Source organism: Rattus rattus, chromosome 1 (assembly GCF_011064425.1).
Source record: "Rattus rattus isolate New Zealand chromosome 1, Rrattus_CSIRO_v1, whole genome shotgun sequence".
NCBI classification, from domain to species: domain Eukaryota; kingdom Metazoa; phylum Chordata; class Mammalia; order Rodentia; family Muridae; genus Rattus; species Rattus rattus.
The window spans coordinates 153,845,102-153,866,319 of record NC_046154.1 but is presented as its reverse complement, the minus strand read 5'-3'; the positions used below and the strand labels follow the sequence as shown (position 1 = coordinate 153,866,319).

The 21,218-nt window shown below is 53.7% G+C and overlaps 2 protein-coding genes across 2 annotated transcripts; both read right to left on the bottom strand.

The window, feature by feature from the left end:
• Positions 1 to 1,138: 1,138 nt before the first annotated feature.
• Diras1 (DIRAS family GTPase 1) lies at positions 1,139 to 5,014 on the bottom strand. Its single transcript, XM_032907428.1, has 2 exons — positions 4,950 to 5,014; positions 1,139 to 1,858 (listed from the first exon to the last, which is right to left on the bottom strand). Exon 2 carries the CDS (start codon positions 1,801 to 1,803, stop codon positions 1,207 to 1,209), a length of 597 nt encoding a protein of 198 aa, XP_032763319.1. The 5' UTR covers positions 1,804 to 1,858; positions 4,950 to 5,014; the 3' UTR covers positions 1,139 to 1,206.
• A 2,569-nt stretch (positions 5,015 to 7,583) lies between these two features.
• Slc39a3 (solute carrier family 39 member 3) lies at positions 7,584 to 13,848 on the bottom strand. Its single transcript, XM_032907415.1, has 3 exons — positions 13,688 to 13,848; positions 12,437 to 12,768; positions 7,584 to 10,697 (listed from the first exon to the last, which is right to left on the bottom strand). Exons 2-3 carry the CDS (start codon positions 12,644 to 12,646, stop codon positions 9,954 to 9,956), a joined length of 954 nt encoding a protein of 317 aa, XP_032763306.1. The 5' UTR covers positions 12,647 to 12,768; positions 13,688 to 13,848; the 3' UTR covers positions 7,584 to 9,953.
• Positions 13,849 to 21,218: the final 7,370 nt, after the last annotated feature.

Here is a 21,218-nt window from a genome sequence, read left to right as displayed (position 1 = left end):
CCTCCACAGCCACATACACTGTGGTCTCACTAAGAACACCAAGTGGTGCAAGAACACCCCATCCCCAGACAGACACACACCCATCCACACACACGGTCACAGAAACACACACTTCTAAGTCACCCTCATGTGGGTGGGACACAGGCCCAGGAGCCGCTCGGGGTCCCAGACAGTCTCGCAGATACCATGGGGGCTCCGTAACTCAGGGCGGACGTGGGGAGCAGGCTCTGGAGTACACGTGACCAGCAGAGGGGCTCAGGTACTGTCAGAGCCCTGGGGCAGCAGCCACTGTTCCATCACCTCCCACAGAGGGGCTGATAGTCCCTCACCTGGGCACCCCATCACCAACGCCCCAAACCCCCAGTCGGGGTGGCCGTGGAGGCACCACTGTGCCAAGGTCTCTGTCTCAGCAGAAGGCAGTGTCCAGGCAGCCGCTCCACACTCCAGGCTCAGGGTCCCCATGCACCTCCCCTGAAGGGCAGTCCTGGGCTTGTGCTGTGGGTGTCCGCCATTCCAGAGGCGGTGCTCTGGGCGGGCATTGCTGCAGGCCCTGTGTTTATTGCCTGGGGCCTGAGGCCCCGCCCGCGGGCCCATCCACCCTGGTGTGCAGACAGGAGAGGACAGGGGTGTTCTGGACCCAGGGAAGGACACAGGTCAGAGGTCATGGGGAAAGGACAGGATCGGGTGAGAGAAATAAGATATTAGTGAGGGAAGATGAGGTCAACGGGAACTCCCCGGAGGTCACAGTGATAGAATGTGAGGGGCAGGGACAGTGGACATGGCTGGGAACACCCGGGGAAAGGGACAGAGATGGAGAGGCAATATGGCCTCTCTGGTCCTGACTGGGACAAGCAGTTCCTTAGCCGGGTCCCTGTTTTCAAATCTGCAGGGATCAAACCCCCAGTGTGTGGTTGTGGGGTACAGATAGAACGGGGGTGGGGGGGAGCAGAGAGAGACACAGAGGGAGAGGTCGGCAAAGGATGAAGCCATGGAGGTGTGAAGGGCGGGGATGGAGCCCGACCCTACTGTAGGCTGGTGGGGATGGGAAGAGGGAGGAGAGATGGCGGGAGTGGGAGGAGGGATGGGCAAAACGAACTAAGGAAGGAGGAGCAGGAGCAAAGAAGGGAGGGACAGAGAAGAGAGAGGAGGGGGAGGGAGGAGGGAGGGGAGCAGGAGCCCGGGAGGCCCAAGCCGGCTCTGGCGGGCTCACATAAGCGCGCACTTGCCCTTGATGCGGTCGGCCCTCTTCTGCTTGTTGGAGCGTTTGCCGTCCACGCTGAGGCTGACGCTGCGGCGCGTCTCGAGCGTCAGCAGCTCCTGGAACAGCTCCTTCACGTTGTAGTTCATCTTGGCCGAGGTCTCCATGAAGGCGCACTTCCACTCCTGCGCCACGGCCTGCGCCTCGCGGGTGTGCACCTCCCGCTGCGTCTCGTCACACTTGTTCCCCACCAGCATGATGGGGATGTCCTCCACGCTGCCCTTGATCTGCACGATCAGCTTGTAGATGGGGCTCAGCTCGTCCAGCGACTGCTTGCTGGTCACCGAGAACACCAGGATGAAGGCGTGGCCCTTGGAGATGGACAGCCGCTGCATGGCCGGGAACTGGTGGCTGCCGGTGGTGTCCGTGATCTGCAGTGTGCACACGCTCTTGTCACAGCTGATCACCTGCCGGTACGTGTCCTCTATGGTGGGGATGTAAGTGTCACGAAACGTCCCCTTCACAAAGCGGAGCACCAGGGAGCTCTTGCCCACGCCGCCTGCGCCAAATACGACCACACGGTAGTCATTGCTCTGTTCTGGCATCTTCTCTGAAGCCGGCTGGGAGGACAGGGCCGGCTGCTAGAACCCCAGACCGACCCTGTTGGAGAAGGGACAGTAAAATATGTCAGACCACATGAGCCCAGGATAGCCCCCTGACCCGGTGGCCGGGTCACGGCGGTGCTGGTCTTTCCTCAGCCAAGTGTCTCCCAAGTGGCCCTCACAGCCACTCTGGCTGACTGCAACTTCAGGAGGGCTCCCTGTCAACCTCTCAGCTTCTTTCTCTCCGAGATCTGTAAAGCCCGGAGCTCTCCGAGCCGGGCGGCATAGGGAGCTGCTGAAGATGGTGCAGCTGATGAGGCCAGGATGCAAAGATGCCCACGTCAGCAATGGGTCCCACCTCAGGCCTGACTTCCACGGAGCCCCCAGGTCTGCACCGGTGTATGTGCCTCACTCGGAGCTTCACCATCTTCCTGCCCCATCCTCACCCCGTCTCAAAACGAAACAGAACAAAAAACCAAGATGGTGTTGGAGAGCCGGCTGCCCGGTGACAGCATGGGCTGCTCTCACAAAGGACCTGATTCTGTTCCCAGCACCCGCTCACAGCCACCAGGGGATCTTATGCCTTCTTCTGGCCTCCGAAGGTACACACATGTAGTGCCCAGACGCACATACACAGAAGGAAAAAATAAATAGAAAAGAATGCAATGAGCTGGAGAGATGGCTCAGTGGCTAAGAGCACCGGCTGCTCTTCCAGAGTCCTGAGTTCAAATCCCAGCAACCACATGGTGGCTCACAACCATCTGTAATGAGATCTGGTGCCCTCTTCTGGTGTGTCTGAAGAAAGACAGCCACAGTGTACTTATATATAGTAACTAAATCTTTTTTTTTTTTTCTTTTCTTTTTTTCGGAGCTGGGGACCGAACCCAGGGCCTTGCGCTTGCTAGGCAAGCGCTCTACCACTGAGCTAAATCCCCCAACCCCAATAACTAAATCTTAACAACAACAACAACAAAAAAAAAAAAGGAACCCCATTGTGAAAAATCAGACGTGGCAGTACACAGCCATAGTCCCGGAACTGGGGAGGCTGAGGCAAGGGCATAGTGAATTGTGGGCAACTCTGGGTTACAGAGCGAGACTCTGACTAACACATCCTCCGGTCACTGAGGTGGCCCACACCTTTGGTGCAGTGCAGAGGAAGAGGCAGGAGTGTCTCTGTGAGTTTGAAGCCAGCCTGGGCAAACTGGGCTGAATATCGAGACCATGTCTCCAAAAAACAAACAAACAAAAAAGCAAAGAGAAAAACAAGACAGTAAGCAGGTATCAGACCTGCGGCAACTGACACAACAAACACGCCCAAAGAGCAGCCCAGGGCCTCAGCCTCAGCCCTTCATGTCCTGAAGACTGGCTTCCAGCCTGGCTCCGGGAGCCTGCCACATGAAATAGCCTCCTAAAAGACTCTGACACTGACACTGACACTGGGGACATCCAGGAATCGAATGTGTAAATCCCGAGTCTCTAGAAGCAGTTCCTGGGACAAGGGGACTCTCAGCTCAGCCTTGAAGCTGAGTGGGGCCTCCCTGTCCCTTCGCCCGTGCCTTGGCTTCCTTCTCAGGCCGCCGTGTGCTCAACAGAATTCCTGGCAGGGATTCCTTGGGTTTCTCTCCTGTTTTTGCTCAGAGAGGTTCATGGGTCTCAGAGGGTCACACAGCATGAGGACTCCTAAAGTAGCAGAGGTGGGGAAGACGTGTGTGGAGGGGAGATTAAGGAGGCCTGTCCCTACTACTGTCGTCCCTCAGAGTCCTTTCCCCACCTCTTTCCCCCTCAGGCACATACAGAGAAGGTTCAGAGGACTGCCCTGGAGTCAGTGAAGGGGCAGCTGTGTCCTTGGGGTTCAATTTTGTCTTCTATGGGATGACAGGCACCCAGGCCTAGCCTGGGAGAGGGGACCAGAAATACGGTTAGAGGTGAGTGCTTCTAACCCAGCCTGCAATGAGCCCCAAAGCTATGGCAACCTGTGGTTCTGGGGTGAGGAGGAGCGCCCTCCATGGGGTCTGAAGGTATATTCGGAATTATCGAATGTGCCTAAATAAAAGGAAAATGCAACAACTGGAGCCAATGCTAGTGACACCCAGAACTCTCAAGCTGGACACTTACCCGAAGCGTCCCTGGATTCTACACAGGGGACTTCTTGGCCTGGGGAAGAGCTGGGGGTGCTGGCATGGCGCTACTGTCCAGCCCAGCACTCTTAGTGTTTCTCTTGGAGGGTAATGGGAGGGGATACCCAGAGATAGCACCCCACTGCTCTGGGGGGATCTAAGGCGGCACATGGAGGTGGGATGTGTGCCCCTCAACGTGACCCCATCTTGGTGGTGGGCACGGGGGTTGCAGTGCCCACTTAGATGGGTGCTGAGGTTTGGGCCCCTGACTAAGAGAGTCCTGTGCAATCCAGGTCTCCTTCCTCTGGGGATCAGGGAGAGGGCCCTGAACTTGCAGTGAGAAGAGCTTTGCTCAAGGTCATATCTAAGAGGTGGCATGACTCAGAGGGACTTAAAACTGGGCCCTGCTCAGCTGCTGTGTCCAGGGGGCTCAGAGGTGCTCGGCCACCCCGTCTGAGTCACCCCAGCCCTGGGCCAGCCTGGCCAAAGCCTCTCAATCCACAGAGCAGCACAGGGCAGGGCCCTGGGACCATGAAGCCACCTCAGCTGCAAAGAGCCAGGATGGCCTTGGCCAGGGGGAGTCTGGGGGCAGGGGCACTGACTAGTGTGGGTGGCTGATCTAGGGGCTGCAGACTAGGGGCTATGATGAAGAACGGGCAGCTTTAGGGACTCAAGGGAATGGTGGGGCTCCCCAGGAGTCAGGAGTGGTCTCAGAGGAAAGAAGGAGTCCTGAGAGAGGGGCTTGGTCACGAGGGTGCAGGGCTCTATGGGTGGCAGTGAGGGACCCGGGCCTTAGCAGGCAGTTCGCAGAGGGCATGTATGAGGGGACCAGGGCCCAGAAGGTCCCGAGTGATGCTCTGCGTGGCCAGGCAGGGGTGGGGCGACCGGGAGCTGTCCATGGTGACCGCTGGACTCCCGGGGACAAGCAAAGCCTGGCGTGGTGGCCCGGGAGGGTGGGGCCGGAACAAAGGGATCATGGTGGCTTGGGGACCCCTCCCCACCCTTTATGGCCGCGGCTGCCCCGCCGCCTACCTGGGCCGCTGTGGTCCCCGCCGCTGCGCTGCTGTCCGCGCCGCCGCAGTCCCGATGTCCCCGCCCCAGCTGCGCTCCGCCCCGCCCGCCCCGCCCGCCCCGCCCGCCGGACCCGGGCCCAGGCAGCTGCAGCCCCAGGTCACGGCCAAGCCCGCCCTGGGTGTCCATCAGCAACCCGCGGCATGCAGAGCTCTGGGCATCGGGACACCCACACCCACGCGCACCACGTGGCCACCTGCACCGCAGGGAACGCGGGTGGGTGACAGGACCCGTCATGTGAGGTCCTGGAGACACAGTGACCGATAGTCAGGGGTCGCACTGAGAAAAAAGAGAACTGGGAATTGGGGGAAGTGTGACACAGGTCAGATTAGCGAGGGGCAGAGGAGGTGGTGGGGAGGGTGTGAGTTGGGTACATAGATCTTCATAAAGTGTCAGCCACACCAGGGAGTCGGAGGCAGGGGAATGGCTGTGAGTTTAAAGCCATTCTGGGATACAGTGCAGAGACCTCTGTGGGAGATAGAAGGAAGGGTTCTGGGAGAAAGGGAGGGAGAGAGAAATAAAAGACAAAATAACAAAAGAACTCCATTATTGGGGTTGTAGCTTGGAGGGTCAATGGATCCGCTGCAGAGGCCCAGTCTGATGGGGTTGGCCTGCCATCCCAACATTGGAGGCAGAGGCAGGAGGACCAGGAGTTCGAGGTCAGCCTCCGCTACATATTTTCTGGAAAATATGAGACCTTGCCACAAACAAACAAACAGAAGGAAGAACGGAAGAAAAGATAAAAGCCCGCTGTTCTGGTGTGTGTGTGTGCCCTTGCCCAGCTGAGGCCCTGGATCCACCCACACACTGGAAGGAACACGTGACAAAAGTTTACTTTGTATCTTTAAAGATTCTGCCCAGCCTGACAGCCTAGGGCGGATCCCTGAGACCCACTTGGAAGACAGCAGGACAGCTCCAACAACTTGTACTCTGATTTCCACACGGAGAAGCTGATAAAGAAAATGTTATTTAAATTTCATTTTAATTATTAGATTTATTTATTTGGATTTTGTGTATGAATGCTTTGTCTGCATGCCAGATGCACTCCGACACCAGAAGAGGGCATTGGGTCCCCTGGAGCTGGAGTTACAAACAGTTGTTAGCCACCATGCAGGTGCTGGGAATTGAACCTGGGTCCTCTGGAACAGTTGTTGACTACTGAGCCAGCTATCTGAACCCTACCTAATTTTACAGTGTTTTTGCTGTTGTTGTTTGTGGTAGGGTCTCCCTCTACAGACACCCAGGCTCACCGGCTCCTTCCCTGCTCACTTCCAACATGGCACTTCTCCCTGGGTCACAGCACATCTTCCTGGCTTGGACTTAAGGATCTCCACGGTTGGCCTGGCTCTTTCTTGGCTATTCATGCCCACTCATCCTAGGCTGCCTCAAGCTGCCACCTGAAGAATTTACCTCCTTCTTACCCTGGCCCTGGGAGTGCCTCAGAAAGTGGCTCCATCCTCCTACCCTGCCTCAAGATGGAGTCAGCCTAGTGGGAAGCCAGAGCTCTGCTCTGGAATACCCTGTCCTACAGAAGCCCCAGCTTACAGTTTCACCTCACCCTTGGAGTAGCTGGAAACAAACCCATAGGGTGGCCCCCTTTCTTGGGTGCTGAGGATTGGGGTGGGGGGCTTGGGACTAGCGGGCAGCTTCCTCAGTCTGTGACAGCTGCCTGGGTCTCCTGAGAGATGGGGTGGGGACCTCTCAGCCCAGCTCTGACCAGCTTCTTGGCTTTCCTTCGGGCACTGGCCCAGGCTGACTCACTGGAAGGAGCCTGGCCACACGAGGATGCTATTTATAGATGCCAGGCCAGGCTCTGGGCGTCAGGAGTCACTGAAGACAACCTTAGTTGCTGCCTCCCTCCTGCAGTAGCTCCTGTGTGGGGACGCTGTACTCTGCCCTGCCATACGGAGCTGTATCAGGCAGATGCACTGGAGTTGGGACTTAGGAAGCTGAGACCGGCCAGCCTGCACTGCGTTTTGAAGTTCAAGCCTGTCCATCACGTCCTACCCCCATCACTTCTTTTAAAAGCCATGCCATGTCCCCAGCAGCAGGGTGGGCGAGGAAAGACCTGGGGGAGGGCAGATCTGCCTGTAAAGTACCTGCCTGCACACACAGGTGGCTTGATCCAGCTGTGGGAACATGGGGAGCGGGTGGGACAGGAGGATTCCTGTGGTGTGCTGACCTGGTGAACTAGATAAATCTGCCACTCCATGATACTGACACCGTGTCTTAAAAACCAAGGTGAGGAGTCGGGGTAGCTCAGCAGTTGCAATACCAGCTGCTCTTGCAGAGGACCTGGGTTTAATTCGCAGCACCCACATGGTGGCTCCCAAACTACCTGTAACACCAGTCCCAGAGGATCTGATGCCCTCTTCTGCCTTCCATAGGCACTGTGTGCTCACTCACATGCTCATGTAGACACACACACACACACACACACACACACACACACACACACACACACACTGTGTCACCATACAGCCCTCGGCAAGCAGCCTGGACTCTATGGAGACCAGATATGCTGCTGTCTTCTGGTCTCCTTGAGAACAAGGGACCATGTGGTGTAAGACATCTATTCACAAAAAAACAAAATAGTTTAAATCTCCATTTGTTTATTTATTTTGCAATAGGGCTCACTCATAACCCTGGCTGGCCTGGAACTCACAGAAATCCTTCTGCCTCTGGGGTGCATGGATTAAAGGTGTGGACAGCCATGCCTAGTTTAAAAACTGTTATTACATACATTGGGGGTGTGGGACGAGCACACACAAGTGTGTGCATGTGTGCCACTGAGCACCTGTGGAGATCAGAACAGTGAGGAGGCAGCTCTGTTAGCACACGGGTCCCTGGAATTGCACTAAGGTCTGCCACTCGTGGTGGCGAGCACCTTCGCCCACTGAGCCCCTCACCGGCAGTGTCTCTGGGTTTTTCTTTCTTCTGTGGGAGCACTCACTAATGATGCCTGGGCGTTCTGATGTCACTTTTCTCATCACTGGGGGGTGACTTACAGGTGGGACTCCTCCCCAGGAGGACTGCGCATGACATCTGGGCACACGCAATTGTCCTCAGCCATGGAGCTCCTGGCTCAGAGCAGGTGGACTCCAGAGACAACCTGGGGGGTGGAGGGACGCCCCACAGAAAATACCCTAGCCCTGTGGGACAATACCAGGCTTGAAAAGCTTCCTTGGGCAGGTGGGATGCAGGGCAAAGATCGGTCAGGTCCCTCCCATCCCATCCCACAGGGCAGGATGCCAGGAGCTGGCTGTGCCTGGTCCCGCCTGCACTAATAACTTGTTAGGGGAACACAAACAAGCCATAGGAGACGCTGACATGCTGTTATTACAAACACAGAGCAGCAGTGAAGCTGGGCCACCCGCACCACCCTCTCTCTCCTGCCTAGCTGGGTCCCTGCTGTGTCCCCCACAGGAGACAGTGCGTGGGGGCGGCCTGGGCCCTGCAGCACCCTGGGCCTCCTCTTCCATATCCATTCATGACAGCTGCATCTGTCCTAGCATGGCCCAGGGTCTCCTGGTGGCTGGGGGCAGGGGCTGTCAGCTAAACTGACACTCAGTAAGAGATACAGAGGCCCCCCAGTGGCCGGTGAGTTGGCACTTAGGATGACTCTCAGAGACCCGGAGGTCTAATGGGGAGGGTCCAGGTCCTCAAGTTGCTGTCCCCAGGGGCAGAGCAGCTGGTGCTGGGAAGGAGAGATTTTATGCCATTTTATGCACCCATGGGGAAGGTGCAGACTCCCTGTTGGGATGGTCAGACAAGGTACCTGGCTCTTCTTACCCTGGACTAGTCTTTGTCACCTGAACCCATACCTACAGGGTCTTGGTGGCCCCAAGGGAAGCTGGAGAACCCTTTGGATGCCCCGCCCCCAACCCCATAGTTAAGTCGGGGTGGAAGAGAAGTACAGTAGGCCAAGTGGCATTGTGGGCAGGTCTCCTGCATGGTCAGGGTTTGACGTCATGGGGCTCAGCAGTGGCTCCTCAGGAAAGAACCCCAGAAACTGCTAGGAGAGGCTTCAGCCATCGGCAGAGTGGGCCCCTCACTGGGAGCCCTAGTTCCTGATGTCTGCAAGTAGAGTGTGAACTCAGGTTTATTACAGCACTAAGACATGGGGTCTGAGGACAGTGCCCAAACCCCAGCTGTCCCCAAGGCCCTGTCTCTTTGTGCCTTGTATCATCTGAATGTAGCTGGGTAGGGGCACACTGGACAAGTCATTTTGGTAACCTGGCCATGGTGACAGGGCACTAGGGAGGAGTCTGACATCCGGCATCCATGTGTTGAGGTGAAGCCTGGTAAACAGACCCCAGGCTAGGGGAGGTGGTAAGCTGTGGCAGGCTTCTGTCCCCAGAGAGTCCTCACTCAGGCTGTCCCAAGATGCTGGCGTTACCACGGTGACACGCACCATCCTCGTTGCCAGGTGCTGAGTCTCCCCGGCTCCTGCCTTTCCCTGTGTGCGGGGGAGGCCCCCCCACTCTGGTGATCACAACAGAGCAAGAGAACAAGAGGGGCCATTCCTGAGGGCCAGGCAAGCATCTGGGCTGTCCCCTTGCTCATATGACCCACATGTACTGTTCCTTTCATAAACTGTCACCTGTCACACAGGAGCAACCAGAAAAACTCAGGGTGATGGGGGTGAGCAGGGCCTTGGCTCCAGGGAGAACATGGCAGGACCCCTGGGGTTGTTGCTCCCCATCTGCAGTCCCCACCCCTGGCTCCATAATTGATGGCTCAGGAGCAACAACAAAAACGGGAAGGGTGACGGGATATGAGGTAACATGGCCACACAGGCTTTGGTAAAGAACTTTTAAGACGTTTTTAAAAGCAATGTCTGTAGAGCCAGGTTCTGGAGGAGGGCAGAGAACGGTGACAGCCCAGGAGGCCCCTGTGTGTGAACCGCGGCCCTTGAGCATGGCTGGCTAGGGACGCGCTCTGTGTCCTTTGGGGATTCAGGGCTCACCACTTGAGAAAGACCATGCCGGCCAGAACTGCGTAGCCCAGCACCAGGAACAGCACCTTCAGCAGTTGCTCGCTCCTCTCCTCCAGTTCCTTGGCCAGGATCTCCAGGAAGGTGACGAACAGGAAGGTGCCACCAGCCAAGCCCTGCAGCAGCGCCGATGCCACGCTGCTGGCCACGCTGCGGGCACTCTCGATGCCCAGGCCCAGCCCAATGCCCACCGGGATCATGGCGCTCACGGTCACCGCCAACTTGGCCGCGTCCCTCAGGGGTACTGCACTTCGGGCCATGCTGATGCCCAGGGCCACAGCCACCAGCGTCTCATGGACCGCCACACCAACGAACAGGCTGACCACACGCTCACCCTCCTCCTGCAGCCCCAGCGCCAGGCCCTCAAACACCGAGTGTGCAGACAGCGCGAAGACCAGGCTGAGCAGCCGCAGCGGCCCAGGGCGGCCCAGCTCCCTCAGCCGCAGCCCTGCGCCATGGCTGTGCGCAGTGGGCTCAGGGTACAGGCCGTGGCTACGGCCGCCCACACCCACAAATGGGCTCTCGTACTCCGAGTCGCTGCCGGCATCTGAGCCAGCGTTGAAGGTCTCCAGGTCTATAAAGGGAGGCCGCTCCCGGCGGAAGGTCAGCACCAGCTGCTCCACGAACACAGTGAGGAAGAACCCCACCATCATGAGGGTCTCGGCCAGCGGGTAGTCAGTGCTGATGTGGCCCAGGCTCAGTACCTGCTGCAGCTGTGGACACAAGGCCGGGTGAGCTGCAGGCCTCCCTTTCAGGCAAGGACACTCAGGAGGCTAAGGCAGTTGGATGGCAAGCTCCAGGGTACCCGGGCCCCAAGGAGACCCCACCTCAAGCAATCAGACAGCACAGAGAACAGGACATACTGATGCATGATTCTGATCCCAGCACTCAGAAGCAGGCCATGGCCACACAGAGAGACTCTGCTTCAACTGGACAACAAAAAGACACTGCCCAAGTCATACCAAGGTTAAGCAGAGAGGGCCAGAGTGTGACACAACTGTCTCGCATGGCTTCCATTCCCAGCATTGGAAAACCACGTTTATAACCTGGAAAAAAACCTCCAAACCCCCTTGGTACTGACTTGATGGAAGGCAGAAACCAACTCAGAAACCCTCTGCTGTCTGCATGAGCAAACCCCACACACGCATTAATATTTATAAAAGGGAAAACAGTGCTGAGCGAGAAACACCAGACAAGGCTGCTGGCTGGCCTTGCCCGGGCTGTCCCCAGAGAGGACTCCAGCTGTGAAAGACAGCACTGGATGCCTGGAGGCCAGCCCTACAAGGGGGAGCTGTCACGTGTGCACCTGAGGCCACCGAACAAGTTCAGGCCCAGGAGATGAGAAGCTAGATGCTGGGTACATCACAGCAGCATGGGGGACTCGGGCCCAGGGTCCCAGCATGAGGAAGCTGTGACAAGAAGCTACAGAGCAAGACCTGGTCCCCTCGGACTCCTAACTAGCACAGACAGTAAGCACTGTAGCCCGTGGTGGGCTGGGCTCTCACCAAGGGTCCCAGGAACAGGAATCTTGCTCACTTCTGGCCACGGATGCCCCGGCCCCAGGTCTTCCGTGCTCACTGCAGCCTTGGCAGAGGCTTTCTCGGGCTACAGGACTGAGGTACCCAAGTCCCTAATGGCCAGGGCAGCTGCTGGGAGGCCAGGCTCACCCAGGTCTCATATGACTCCCTTCATAGTTGCAGAGCTGGCAGCCCTCACTAACTCTGCAGTCTCAGTCACAACTGTGACTGGAAGGAGGTTCTGCTGCCTTCCAAGCTGCTCATGACCCATGCAGGCACATTCATGGTGACAGGCTGGGGCTCTGACCACAGCCACTGAGAAACGGGTCCCAAGGCTGGATTACAAGGGGCCAGGATGTGAACCTGGCCACCTCCAGCTGCACAGTGAGATGGGGCCATAGGCCAGGAAGTGTCCTGGGTCCAGAGAGGATCCGACAGGAGTAATTGCACATGGCCTGTGTACTCCAGAGTGGGCGACTGCTCTGTCTGAAATGCACCGCCCACTAGGCTCACCTGTGGAAAAGGCCCAGTGCCCAGGTGAGTAGATAAGGCTCAGAAAGGGAAGCCCTGACATAAGGTCACACAACAATTTGCTTTCTCCCCCGTCTTCCTTGAGCATCTGTGTTGAAACGCATTGGAGCTTGGGATGCACTGATGCGCTTTGCCACACAAGCATGAAGACCTGAGCTGCAGCCCCAGAACCCCCTGGGAACCTGGGTGTGGTAGCCGTTCAGCCTGAAGCACAGGCTGGGCCAGGGCAGGGCAGGGCAGGGCAGAGGAATCCCTGGGGCTCACTGGCCCCCTCTGCCTCAGCAAACTCCTGTCCCAGAAAACTGAGGTGAACAGGACTACAGAAGACACCGACCTCTGGCCTTCACACTCACTCGCATGCACAGCACTCGAGCCCCCCTCCCGGCTCCCCACCCAGGCCTCACCTTGTCCCTCACTGCAGGCAGCAGTGCATTAAAGCATGTAGCCAGGAAGACGCCACCCCCAAAGGTGTTACAGAGGGAGAGGACCTTCTTGGAGCGGTGTGCCTTCTCGAAGTCGGCCTCGATGACCTTCACTGGCAGCAGAGAGCCCAGCAGCATGAAGAAGAACACACCCACCATGCAGAGGACCTTAGCCACCAGGAGCTGTGACATGGTGGCCGCCTGGGTCGCACTGGTCTCCACAGGGCCAAAGCACAAATAGAGTCACACACCAAAGCCTGTGGGGGCTACCGGCCCCAGTTGCAGGACCGGATTCTCATAGCTCTGCTCAGCAGCTGTGGGGACAGGGCAGACATGTCGGCTGTGTGGTCACTAAGTAGTGGTGGTGACAGTCGGCCTGCTATTCTACTCTAGAACTCATGGACATGGACACACACTTGTCTAACTGAAGGTGAGGACAGAGGGCTGGGGAGGTGGTGGAGACAGGGACGGGCATGTGCTACAAGTGTGAGAACCTCAGACAGGAGGCTGCCTGGGGCCTGCTGACAGCCAGCCACAACCAACCAGTGAGCTCCAGGCTCATGAGACCCTGACTCCAGAACTGAGGTGAAGAGCAACTGAGGAAGACACTGGATGTTGACCTCTGGCTTTCAGTACACGCACGGTCACACACATGCACACACTCACACACATGCACACACTCACAAACATGTACACACATATATACACTCACACACATGTACACACACTCACACATGCACACATTCACACACACACACACTGTTACATACTCACATACATCCATGCACATGCAAATTCACACACATGCCCACACTCAAACGCACACACGCATACACACATTCACACTTACATGCACACAGATACACATGCATGCAGGGCACAGGAAATTGAATCCTATTTAGCACCTGACTCCCTGCTGCTAGGTGCTTGGTAACCACCTGAGCCGAGTGGCTTCCAAGTAAAGTACGGAACACTCGTGGGGTATTGCTGCTCAACCTGCTACCCCAAGGTTAGGCCTTACACAGCTGGTGTGAACTCAACTCAACTCACACCAGCCTGCCAGTATCTTGATTGCCAAGATGGTGTCAGCCCCAGGGTTTTTGCACAGAGCACTCCCCACCCCATCCCACACCCCTGGACCCCCCAACATGTACCCTTATACTCTGTCACTAGAAAGGCCTCCTGCAGACCTCCTGACTCCTGCTCCCAGCTGCATCCCTCCCCAGCACCCACCTTGAGGCTTGGTGCAGAGCAGGTGCAGGGCGACAGCTGGCTCAGTGGATGTGGTGGCCAAAATGTGAGGTTGTTCTTACGTATTCTCCTGCGTCAAGAAGCATGGGTCATTAGGAGCCGAGCTGCTTCCTGCTTGCTGCTGACCGCACCCCCACTCACCCTCAGCAGTCAAAACCATCTTGTCCCTGCCCCAGCCCTGCCCCTTCTACTGCATCAAGAGGAACTGTATGGGCTGGAGAGATGGCTCAGGGGTTAAGAGCACTGACTGCTCTTCCCAAGGTCCTGAGTTCAAATCCCAGCAACCACATGGTGGCTCACAACCATCTGTAATGGGATCAATGCCCTCTTCTGGTGTGTCTGAAGATAGCTACAGTGTACTCATGCATGAAATAAATAGATAAACCTTAAAAAAAAAAAAGGAACTGTATATATCTGAGTTGTCCTGGAACTTTGGAGGTGGAGACATGGGACCCCTGGCCCCGTCAGCAGCTCTAGGCTCAAGTGGCAGACCCTGCCTCACTATGTAAGTGGAGGCTGAGGTGACAATGGTTAAAACACTGGGGGCCTTTTCAGAGGAACTGGGAACTTTGGTTCCCAGCACCCATGTGAAGGACCACGACTACCTGTGACTCCAGCTCCTGTGGGTCCAATGTCCCTTCTGGCCTCTGCAGGCACCAGGCACATATGTAGTGCACAGCCATGAAAACACACATATATGTAAAGTTTTAAATTATGGGAGTGATCAAGGAAGACACTGACATTAATGTCTGGGCTCCCGTGTGTGCGCGCACACTGTCTGAAGGGATGCTCCTATCATCTTAGTATATAGAAGGGTAAGGCGGGATTAGCTTGGACAGTGAGGAAGATCCTACCTCAGAATAAAGTAATACAGCAAAAATTAAAAATAAAATTCAATTAAAAATGGAACAAAAGAATGAAACCAAGCTCATAAGGTGCTGGTGCCAAGCACCAGGACCTAAGGAAGAGAGAGAATGGATTCCCACATGTTGTCCTCTGACTTACCCCCACCACACCACCCTCCCCAATAAACACACAGACTTTTAACCCCAGCACTAGGGAGGCAGAGGCAGGTGGATCTCTGCATTTGATGCTAGCCTGGCCTACAGAGTGAGTTCCAGGACAGCCAAGCTTACAAAGAGTAACCCTGACTTGAAGAGAAATATAAGTAAATAATAAAATAATAAAATAAAATTATAGCAGCGGAACAGCTCAGTAGTTGAGAGCACTGGATGTTTTTTCATAAGACCTGGATTTCATTCCAGCCCAAAGGGATCTATTCCCCTCTCCTGGCCGCTTTGGGCACTGCACACATGTGCATAAACACATACAGACTCATAAAATAAACTTAAAAAATAAATTTTAAAAATGAAAATAAAAGACGAAAGAAAATTAAGTTCATTAGGATGAAATAAATAAGGCTAAAATTAAGTTAAACTTTAAAATTAAAATACTACAGTAAACAGCTTCGAAAAAATACTATAAAAAAGAAACATTATAAAGAACATAATACAATTTTTAAAAATTGAAAACAAAAATAATTTCCTTAAAGTCCTGCCCTCCGCTTCGGTGAACACAAGGCAAAGTGCATACAATAGGCGTCCAGTTGATGCCAGAAGACCGGATGGGGTAGGGATACCTCGGGTGCTCTCAAAATCGCGCCAGTCGGGGCAGGGCTGGCGGGGCGACAAGCTCGGTCTTTCCTTAAGCATTTATTGAGCGCCTACTGTGTGTTTCACGCAGACTCACACTGGAGCAAGGACTCTGTGAACAGGCAGGCACTGTCCGCCAGGCTCCTTGGCTCCGCCACGCCCCTGCTCAGCCATGCCCAGGCCACGCCCAGACCCCTCTTGTACCTCTGACAGTCCCTCAGGCCTCCAGCCAGTGCCACCTGCCGCCAACTGCCCCGCGGTCCAGACCCCGCCGCAGCGGACCAGCCGAGACCCCCGGGCTGCGAGCCGCTGCCTACGCCCCGCCCACGTCGGCGTCTATTGGACACTGTCAGTGCCATTCGACTGCACCCATAGTCTATTGGCAGGAACTACTGCCAATCATTCTGCAACGCCTACCGGCTCCGGAAAGCAGTTTCCTCCTTTCTAAACTTGAAAGCAGCTACCAAATGGTTCCGATAGGAAACATGTACTTGGTGACATAGTTCCGGAAGGAGGGCCTACATCCCGGAGCTGTCCAGGGTCGCGTGGTACTGAATGAGTGTGGATGGAGGCTTGGCAGGAAGCGATTTCCTCCAGCGAATGGAACATCCCTTCCTCGTGGCTTAAGAAGAAGATACAGGCATCCATCAAATATTTGTTGATAGCCAGGACAAATTCAAGCTCAAGGGGTCTACTGTGCTCCTCAATCACTAGTTACTAACATTGTAATTTACCTACAGCCCAGGAAGTGTCTCCTGAAGTAACATGACACCTGAGTAGAACCTACAGACACCACACAGTATGCCTTATTTTTATATTTATTCATTGGTTTGAGCTACGGTCTTGCTGGGAAGCCCAGGCTGAATGGCAATGCAGGTAGCTTAGAATCCATCTGCATCAACTTCCCAAGTGCTTGGCCACCGTACCTGGCCTCCTGCTGTATCTAGAGCACCTCATGCAATGTAAGTGCTATGTAAACAGTGGTTTTACCGTGCTACAGAACAAAAATGGTGAAGAAGCTTCTTCTTCTCTGCAGATCAAAGCTTTACAGAACATTTTATTTTTACACATGGTGATGTATGTTGGTCATCCCAACACTCAGGAGGCTGAGGCAGAAGACCTACATATTTCAGGACTGGCCGAAAGAGTGAGACACTGTATCAAAACAATCATGTGTTAGTTAGCAAGGCACACTAACACATGAGCTTACCCTGATGTACCTGGCCTGAGCTTCTAATATTTTCATTTATTTAAGTATTTATTTAATTCTTGAGACAGGGTGCCTAGCTGCCCTAGAACTCACTCTGTATACCAAGCTGGCTTCAAGCTTAGAGATCTACCTGTGTCTGTCTTCCAGAGAGTTCAGAACAGAAACATGTGCCACAGTTACCCATCTTAGTTACTTACTTGTTTTAAAGATTTATTTGGTTTGATTTTCTGTGTATGAGTGCTTTGACTGAAAGTCTATGTGCTGTGTGTGTCCCTGGTGCCCAGAGAGGTCAGAGGAGAGTGTTGCATGGCCTTGGAGCAGAGTCACAGGTGGTCCTGAGTCACAATGTGGGAACCAAACGTTCATTCTCTGCAGGAGCAGCCAGTCCTCTTAACTGCTGAGTTATGTGTCCAGCCCTGGATTCTTTCTAATTGCTAAATAATATTCCATTGTCCAGATTAATTCGATCTGCTTGAATGTTGCTGGAGGTCCGGGTGTTTCCAGATAAAAGTCATTTCTAAACTAGCATATTTAAAGCCATTGCGTGAAGAACAATGAAGTCTGGGGACTTTCTCCTTCCTGGCTCCCAGACAGTACAGATGGGGTCCAATGTTTACTCGTTCTATGGCACAGCCACACCCCTGTGAAGCAAATACAATACGGCTGGCAGCACCATGTGACTAATGGTCTGAGTTCATCAACTGCCATTATAACATCCCGAACCGATTTGTTTGTCCACCAGTTTCGTTTTATTCAGACAGGGTTTCTCTGTGTAGCCCTAGCTGTCATAGAACTTGCTTTATAGACCAGGCTAGCCTCAAATTCAGAGATCTTCCTGCTTCTGCCTCCCAAGTCCTGGGATAACATACCTAAATTATCTTTTTTTTAAAGGCCTAGAAGAAATAATGGCATATGCCTGCCATCCTAGCACTTGGAAAATTGAGGCAGCCTCAGTTAATTCCTAAGATCAAGTTCAGGCAAGGCCATGTGATGCCCTACAGGGAAGGGCTAGGGAGATGTTGAGATGTGTCAGTATGTCAAAGGAATTTGGCTCACAAGACTAGTGAAGTGAGTGCAATACCTGGAACCATCCAGGGTTGGAAGAGGAGAGACTCTGACCTCCAAACACATGCCACATGCCACACATGTGCCTGCGCCCTCACTGTGCAAGCCTACACAGAATGATAACAATTTCAACATTTACTTCATAAGTGTACGATTAGCCAGGCATAGTAGTGCAAACCTTTGTTTGCTCCCAGCATTGAAGACAGAGTACAGGCAGGTAAATCTGAGTTCAATACCAGCCTGATTTACATAGCGAGTTTCAGGACATTCAGGGTTACATAGAAAGATTGTAATAGTTTGAGTACGTATGGCCCACATACATTCATGTGTTTGAATGCTTGGCCATAGGGAGTGGCACTACTGGAAGGTATGGCCTTGTTGGTGGAAGTGTGTCATGTGCAGGTGGGCTTTTGAGGTTTCCTATGCTCAAGCTCTGCTCAGTGTGGAATCAGTGTGTCCTCCTGGCGCCTTCAGATATAGAACTCTGGGCTCCTCCAGCACCATGCCTGCCTGCATGCTGCCATGCTTCCAGCCATGATAATGGACTGAACCTCTGCTCTGTAACCAGTCCCAATTAAATGTCCTTTACAAGAGTTACCTTGTTCATGGCATCTCTTCACAGCAGTGAAACCCTAAGACAGAAAAACTGGTCTCAAAATGGGTTGGGAGTGAGTGGTTCCCAGCTGAAGCTCTGGCATTTGAGATGTTGAGGCTATCCTGGGCTACAAGATGAGACCTATCTAAAGATTTTTAAAAGATACAAACTGGCAGCTCACAACACACAACTCGAGATCCAGGGGATCTGATGGCAGATGGTGACCTCCAGGCTACCAGGCATACATGCAGACAAAATACCCATACACTCAACTAATAAAATCACGTTTATAGATATAATTGGTTCTGGGAGACAGCTCAGTGGTTAACAGCACTGTCTTCTCTTGCAGAGGAATTGGACTCAATTCCCAGCAACCACATGGTGCCTCACCACAGTCATAAGTTCTATCTGACATCCTCTCACAGCCTCTGTGGCTCCAAGCAGAAGTGATATGCAGACAAAATCACTATATATATATATATATATATATATATATATATATATATATATATATATATATATAAAAAAGAGAAATGTGCAGGGACAAAGGAACGCAGTCCATCGGTTGGCTGGGGCTGCAGAGGAGTTCAACTGTAAGTACTGTGAAAGTCTGTGGCTAAGGTCACATGACTGTTTATCAGGAAGGAAGGAGGCTTCGTCTAGCTATGAGCAAGCATGCAAACTGTTGACGTATTTTGTTTGAATTTTGAGACAAGGCCTAGGTCTGTAGTCCAGTTTGACCTTTGGTCCTCCTGCCTTAGCCTCCCTAGTGCTGAGATGGCAAGAGTGGAGATGGTTCAGTAGTTTGGACGTTGAATGGAAAGGGAGGGTAGGAACCAGCCTCCTAAAGGAGCTCACAGCCCTACGAATGACCTTTTCGGCTGCACTGCACACGTTCATATGCAGGCCCCAGCTACCATAGGCAAAGTTTGTTGTCTGTAAGTCTGCACCAGCCAGGTCCTGTCACGGTCACTCTGTGACTTATGAATGGGTGGCCAGCTGAGCCACTTCAGGCTGGAGGGTCTTTTTTTTTTTTCCCCCACTGTCGATGCCCAGAAGAGGGCATCAGGCCCCATTACAGATGGTTGTGAGCCACTATGTGGTTGCTGGGAATTGAACGCAGGATCTCTGGCAGAGCAGTCAGTGCTCTTAACCACTGAGCCATCTCTCCAGCCTGAGGGACATTCTCTTGTTCCTGCAAGGACGACCTGCTCCAAGAGTGCAAGGCTCGGGGCTGGGGATTTAGCTCAGTGGTAGAGGGCTTGCCTGGCAAGCACAAGGCCCTGGGCTCGGTCCCCAGCTCCGAAAAAAAAAAAAAAAAAAAAAAAAAAAAGATTGCAAGGCTCAATCTACGATGCAGGCCTGATGGCTAAGCTGTTTTCTGATGCTGCAAGAATAGATGGGGTGTCAGGAGGCCTGGAGGCTGATGCGCAGAGAGCCCCCTGCTGGCCACACTTGGAACAACCCCAACTTCTCTAGGTGGAGTTCTTGAAATATTTTGTCAGTGACATTCGGAGGCCCAGATATCCATCGACTTTCCTTTCCTTTGAGCCAAGGTCTCACTATGTAGCCTGGCTACCCTAGAACTCACTATGTAGGCAGGCTGGTGCTGGAATCCAGAGATGTACCAGCCGGGTGTCTCCCCAATGCTGGATTCATTTCCTTCTGTGTGTGGATGTTTTGTTTGTGCACTCTTTGCAGCGCTACAGGGGGCCAGAGGGGGCAGCACACCCACTGAACCACAGCTATGGTTGTGAAGAGCCACTTAGGCACTGGGAACAAAACCGGAGTCCTCTGAAAAGATGGTTCTGGGGTTGGGGATTTGGCTCAGTGGTAGAGCACTTGCCTAGGAAGCACAAGGTCCTGGGTTCGGTCCCCAGCCCCGGAAAAAAAAAAAAAAAAAAAAAAAAATGAAAAGATGGTTCAGTAGTTAAAAGCTCTTCCAGAGGTCGTGAGTTCAATTCCCAGTAGCCACGTGGTAGCTCACCACCATCTGTAAAGGGATCTGACACCCTCAAGACTAGACTGCAGCTGTTGATTCCTATTTGAACGGAACTGCTGATATTCTGACAACAAAGAGTGAACTCCTGCCCAAACAACTATTTCTAAACATGTCCACTTCACCCATTTTTTCTTCTACTACCTCTGGTGGGTAGTTGGCTAAAGAGAGGGTGGGGAAAGATATGGACAGTGACCTCAGAAGAGGTTAGGCACTATAGGGACCCTCAAGGGGCCAGCAGAGATGTACCTGCTGTGAACATCAGAGAGCTGTTAGAATTCAGAAGCACAGGCTGAATGAGCTGATCTTGGCTAAGGGTGGCCTTGAACTCTGATTCCCTAAGTCCTCTGAGCCCCTGACCTGTTGTTGAGCCTTCTTTTGAGTGCAATGTTGAACTTCAGATGGGCATGGAAAACTTGGGCCTCTCATGCCAGCACTCAGGTTGAAGCAAGGCCCTGAGCTCATGACTTAGCCTGAGCAGTACCTAAGAGCATGTCTCAGGAAACCCAACTACTATGGGGCTGCAAGGCTCTAAGCAGAGGCCAAACTGCAGTCAACTTGGCTTCTGTTGACAATTCTTGGAGCCAAGATGCTCTGAAATGAGGATCTTCACACAGGTAGGACAAAGTCCTCAAGGGTGGGCCAACCGGAGGTAAAGGGGGCTTACCATTGCCTGATGACCTTAGTGCCACCACTGGGAGAGGACCAACCATACACACCCTGTAGCACAGGTTTTCTCCCCACAACTTATTTTTTTTTTTTGTTTTTTCCGAGCTGGGGACCAACCCAGGGCCTTGTGCTTGCTAGGCAAGCGCTCTACCACTGAGCTAAATCCCCAACCCCCCAACAACTTATTTTTAAAACAGGGTTTCTCTGTCACCCTGATGGCCTGCCTCTGCCTCCACAGTGCTGGGTTAAGGGCATGCACCTTGCCCAGCCAATTAAAAAAGTCATCATGGTTTCTGATTCAGGGCACAGAGTATATCTGGTTG

What these genes read in the sequence shown, in the direction of transcription:
- Diras1 (XM_032907428.1), bottom strand. Translation starts at nt 1,803, where the DNA reads ATGCCAGAACAGAGCAATGACTACCGTGTGGTCGTATTTGGCGCAGGC.
- Slc39a3 (XM_032907415.1), bottom strand. Translation starts at nt 12,646, where the DNA reads ATGTCACAGCTCCTGGTGGCTAAGGTCCTCTGCATGGTGGGTGTGTTC. An exon ending in TGCCTGCAGTGAGGGACAAG is followed by an intron (nt 10,698 to 12,436) that starts GTGAGGCCTGGG and finishes TTGTGTCCACAG; the next exon opens with CTGCAGCAGGTACTGAGCCT.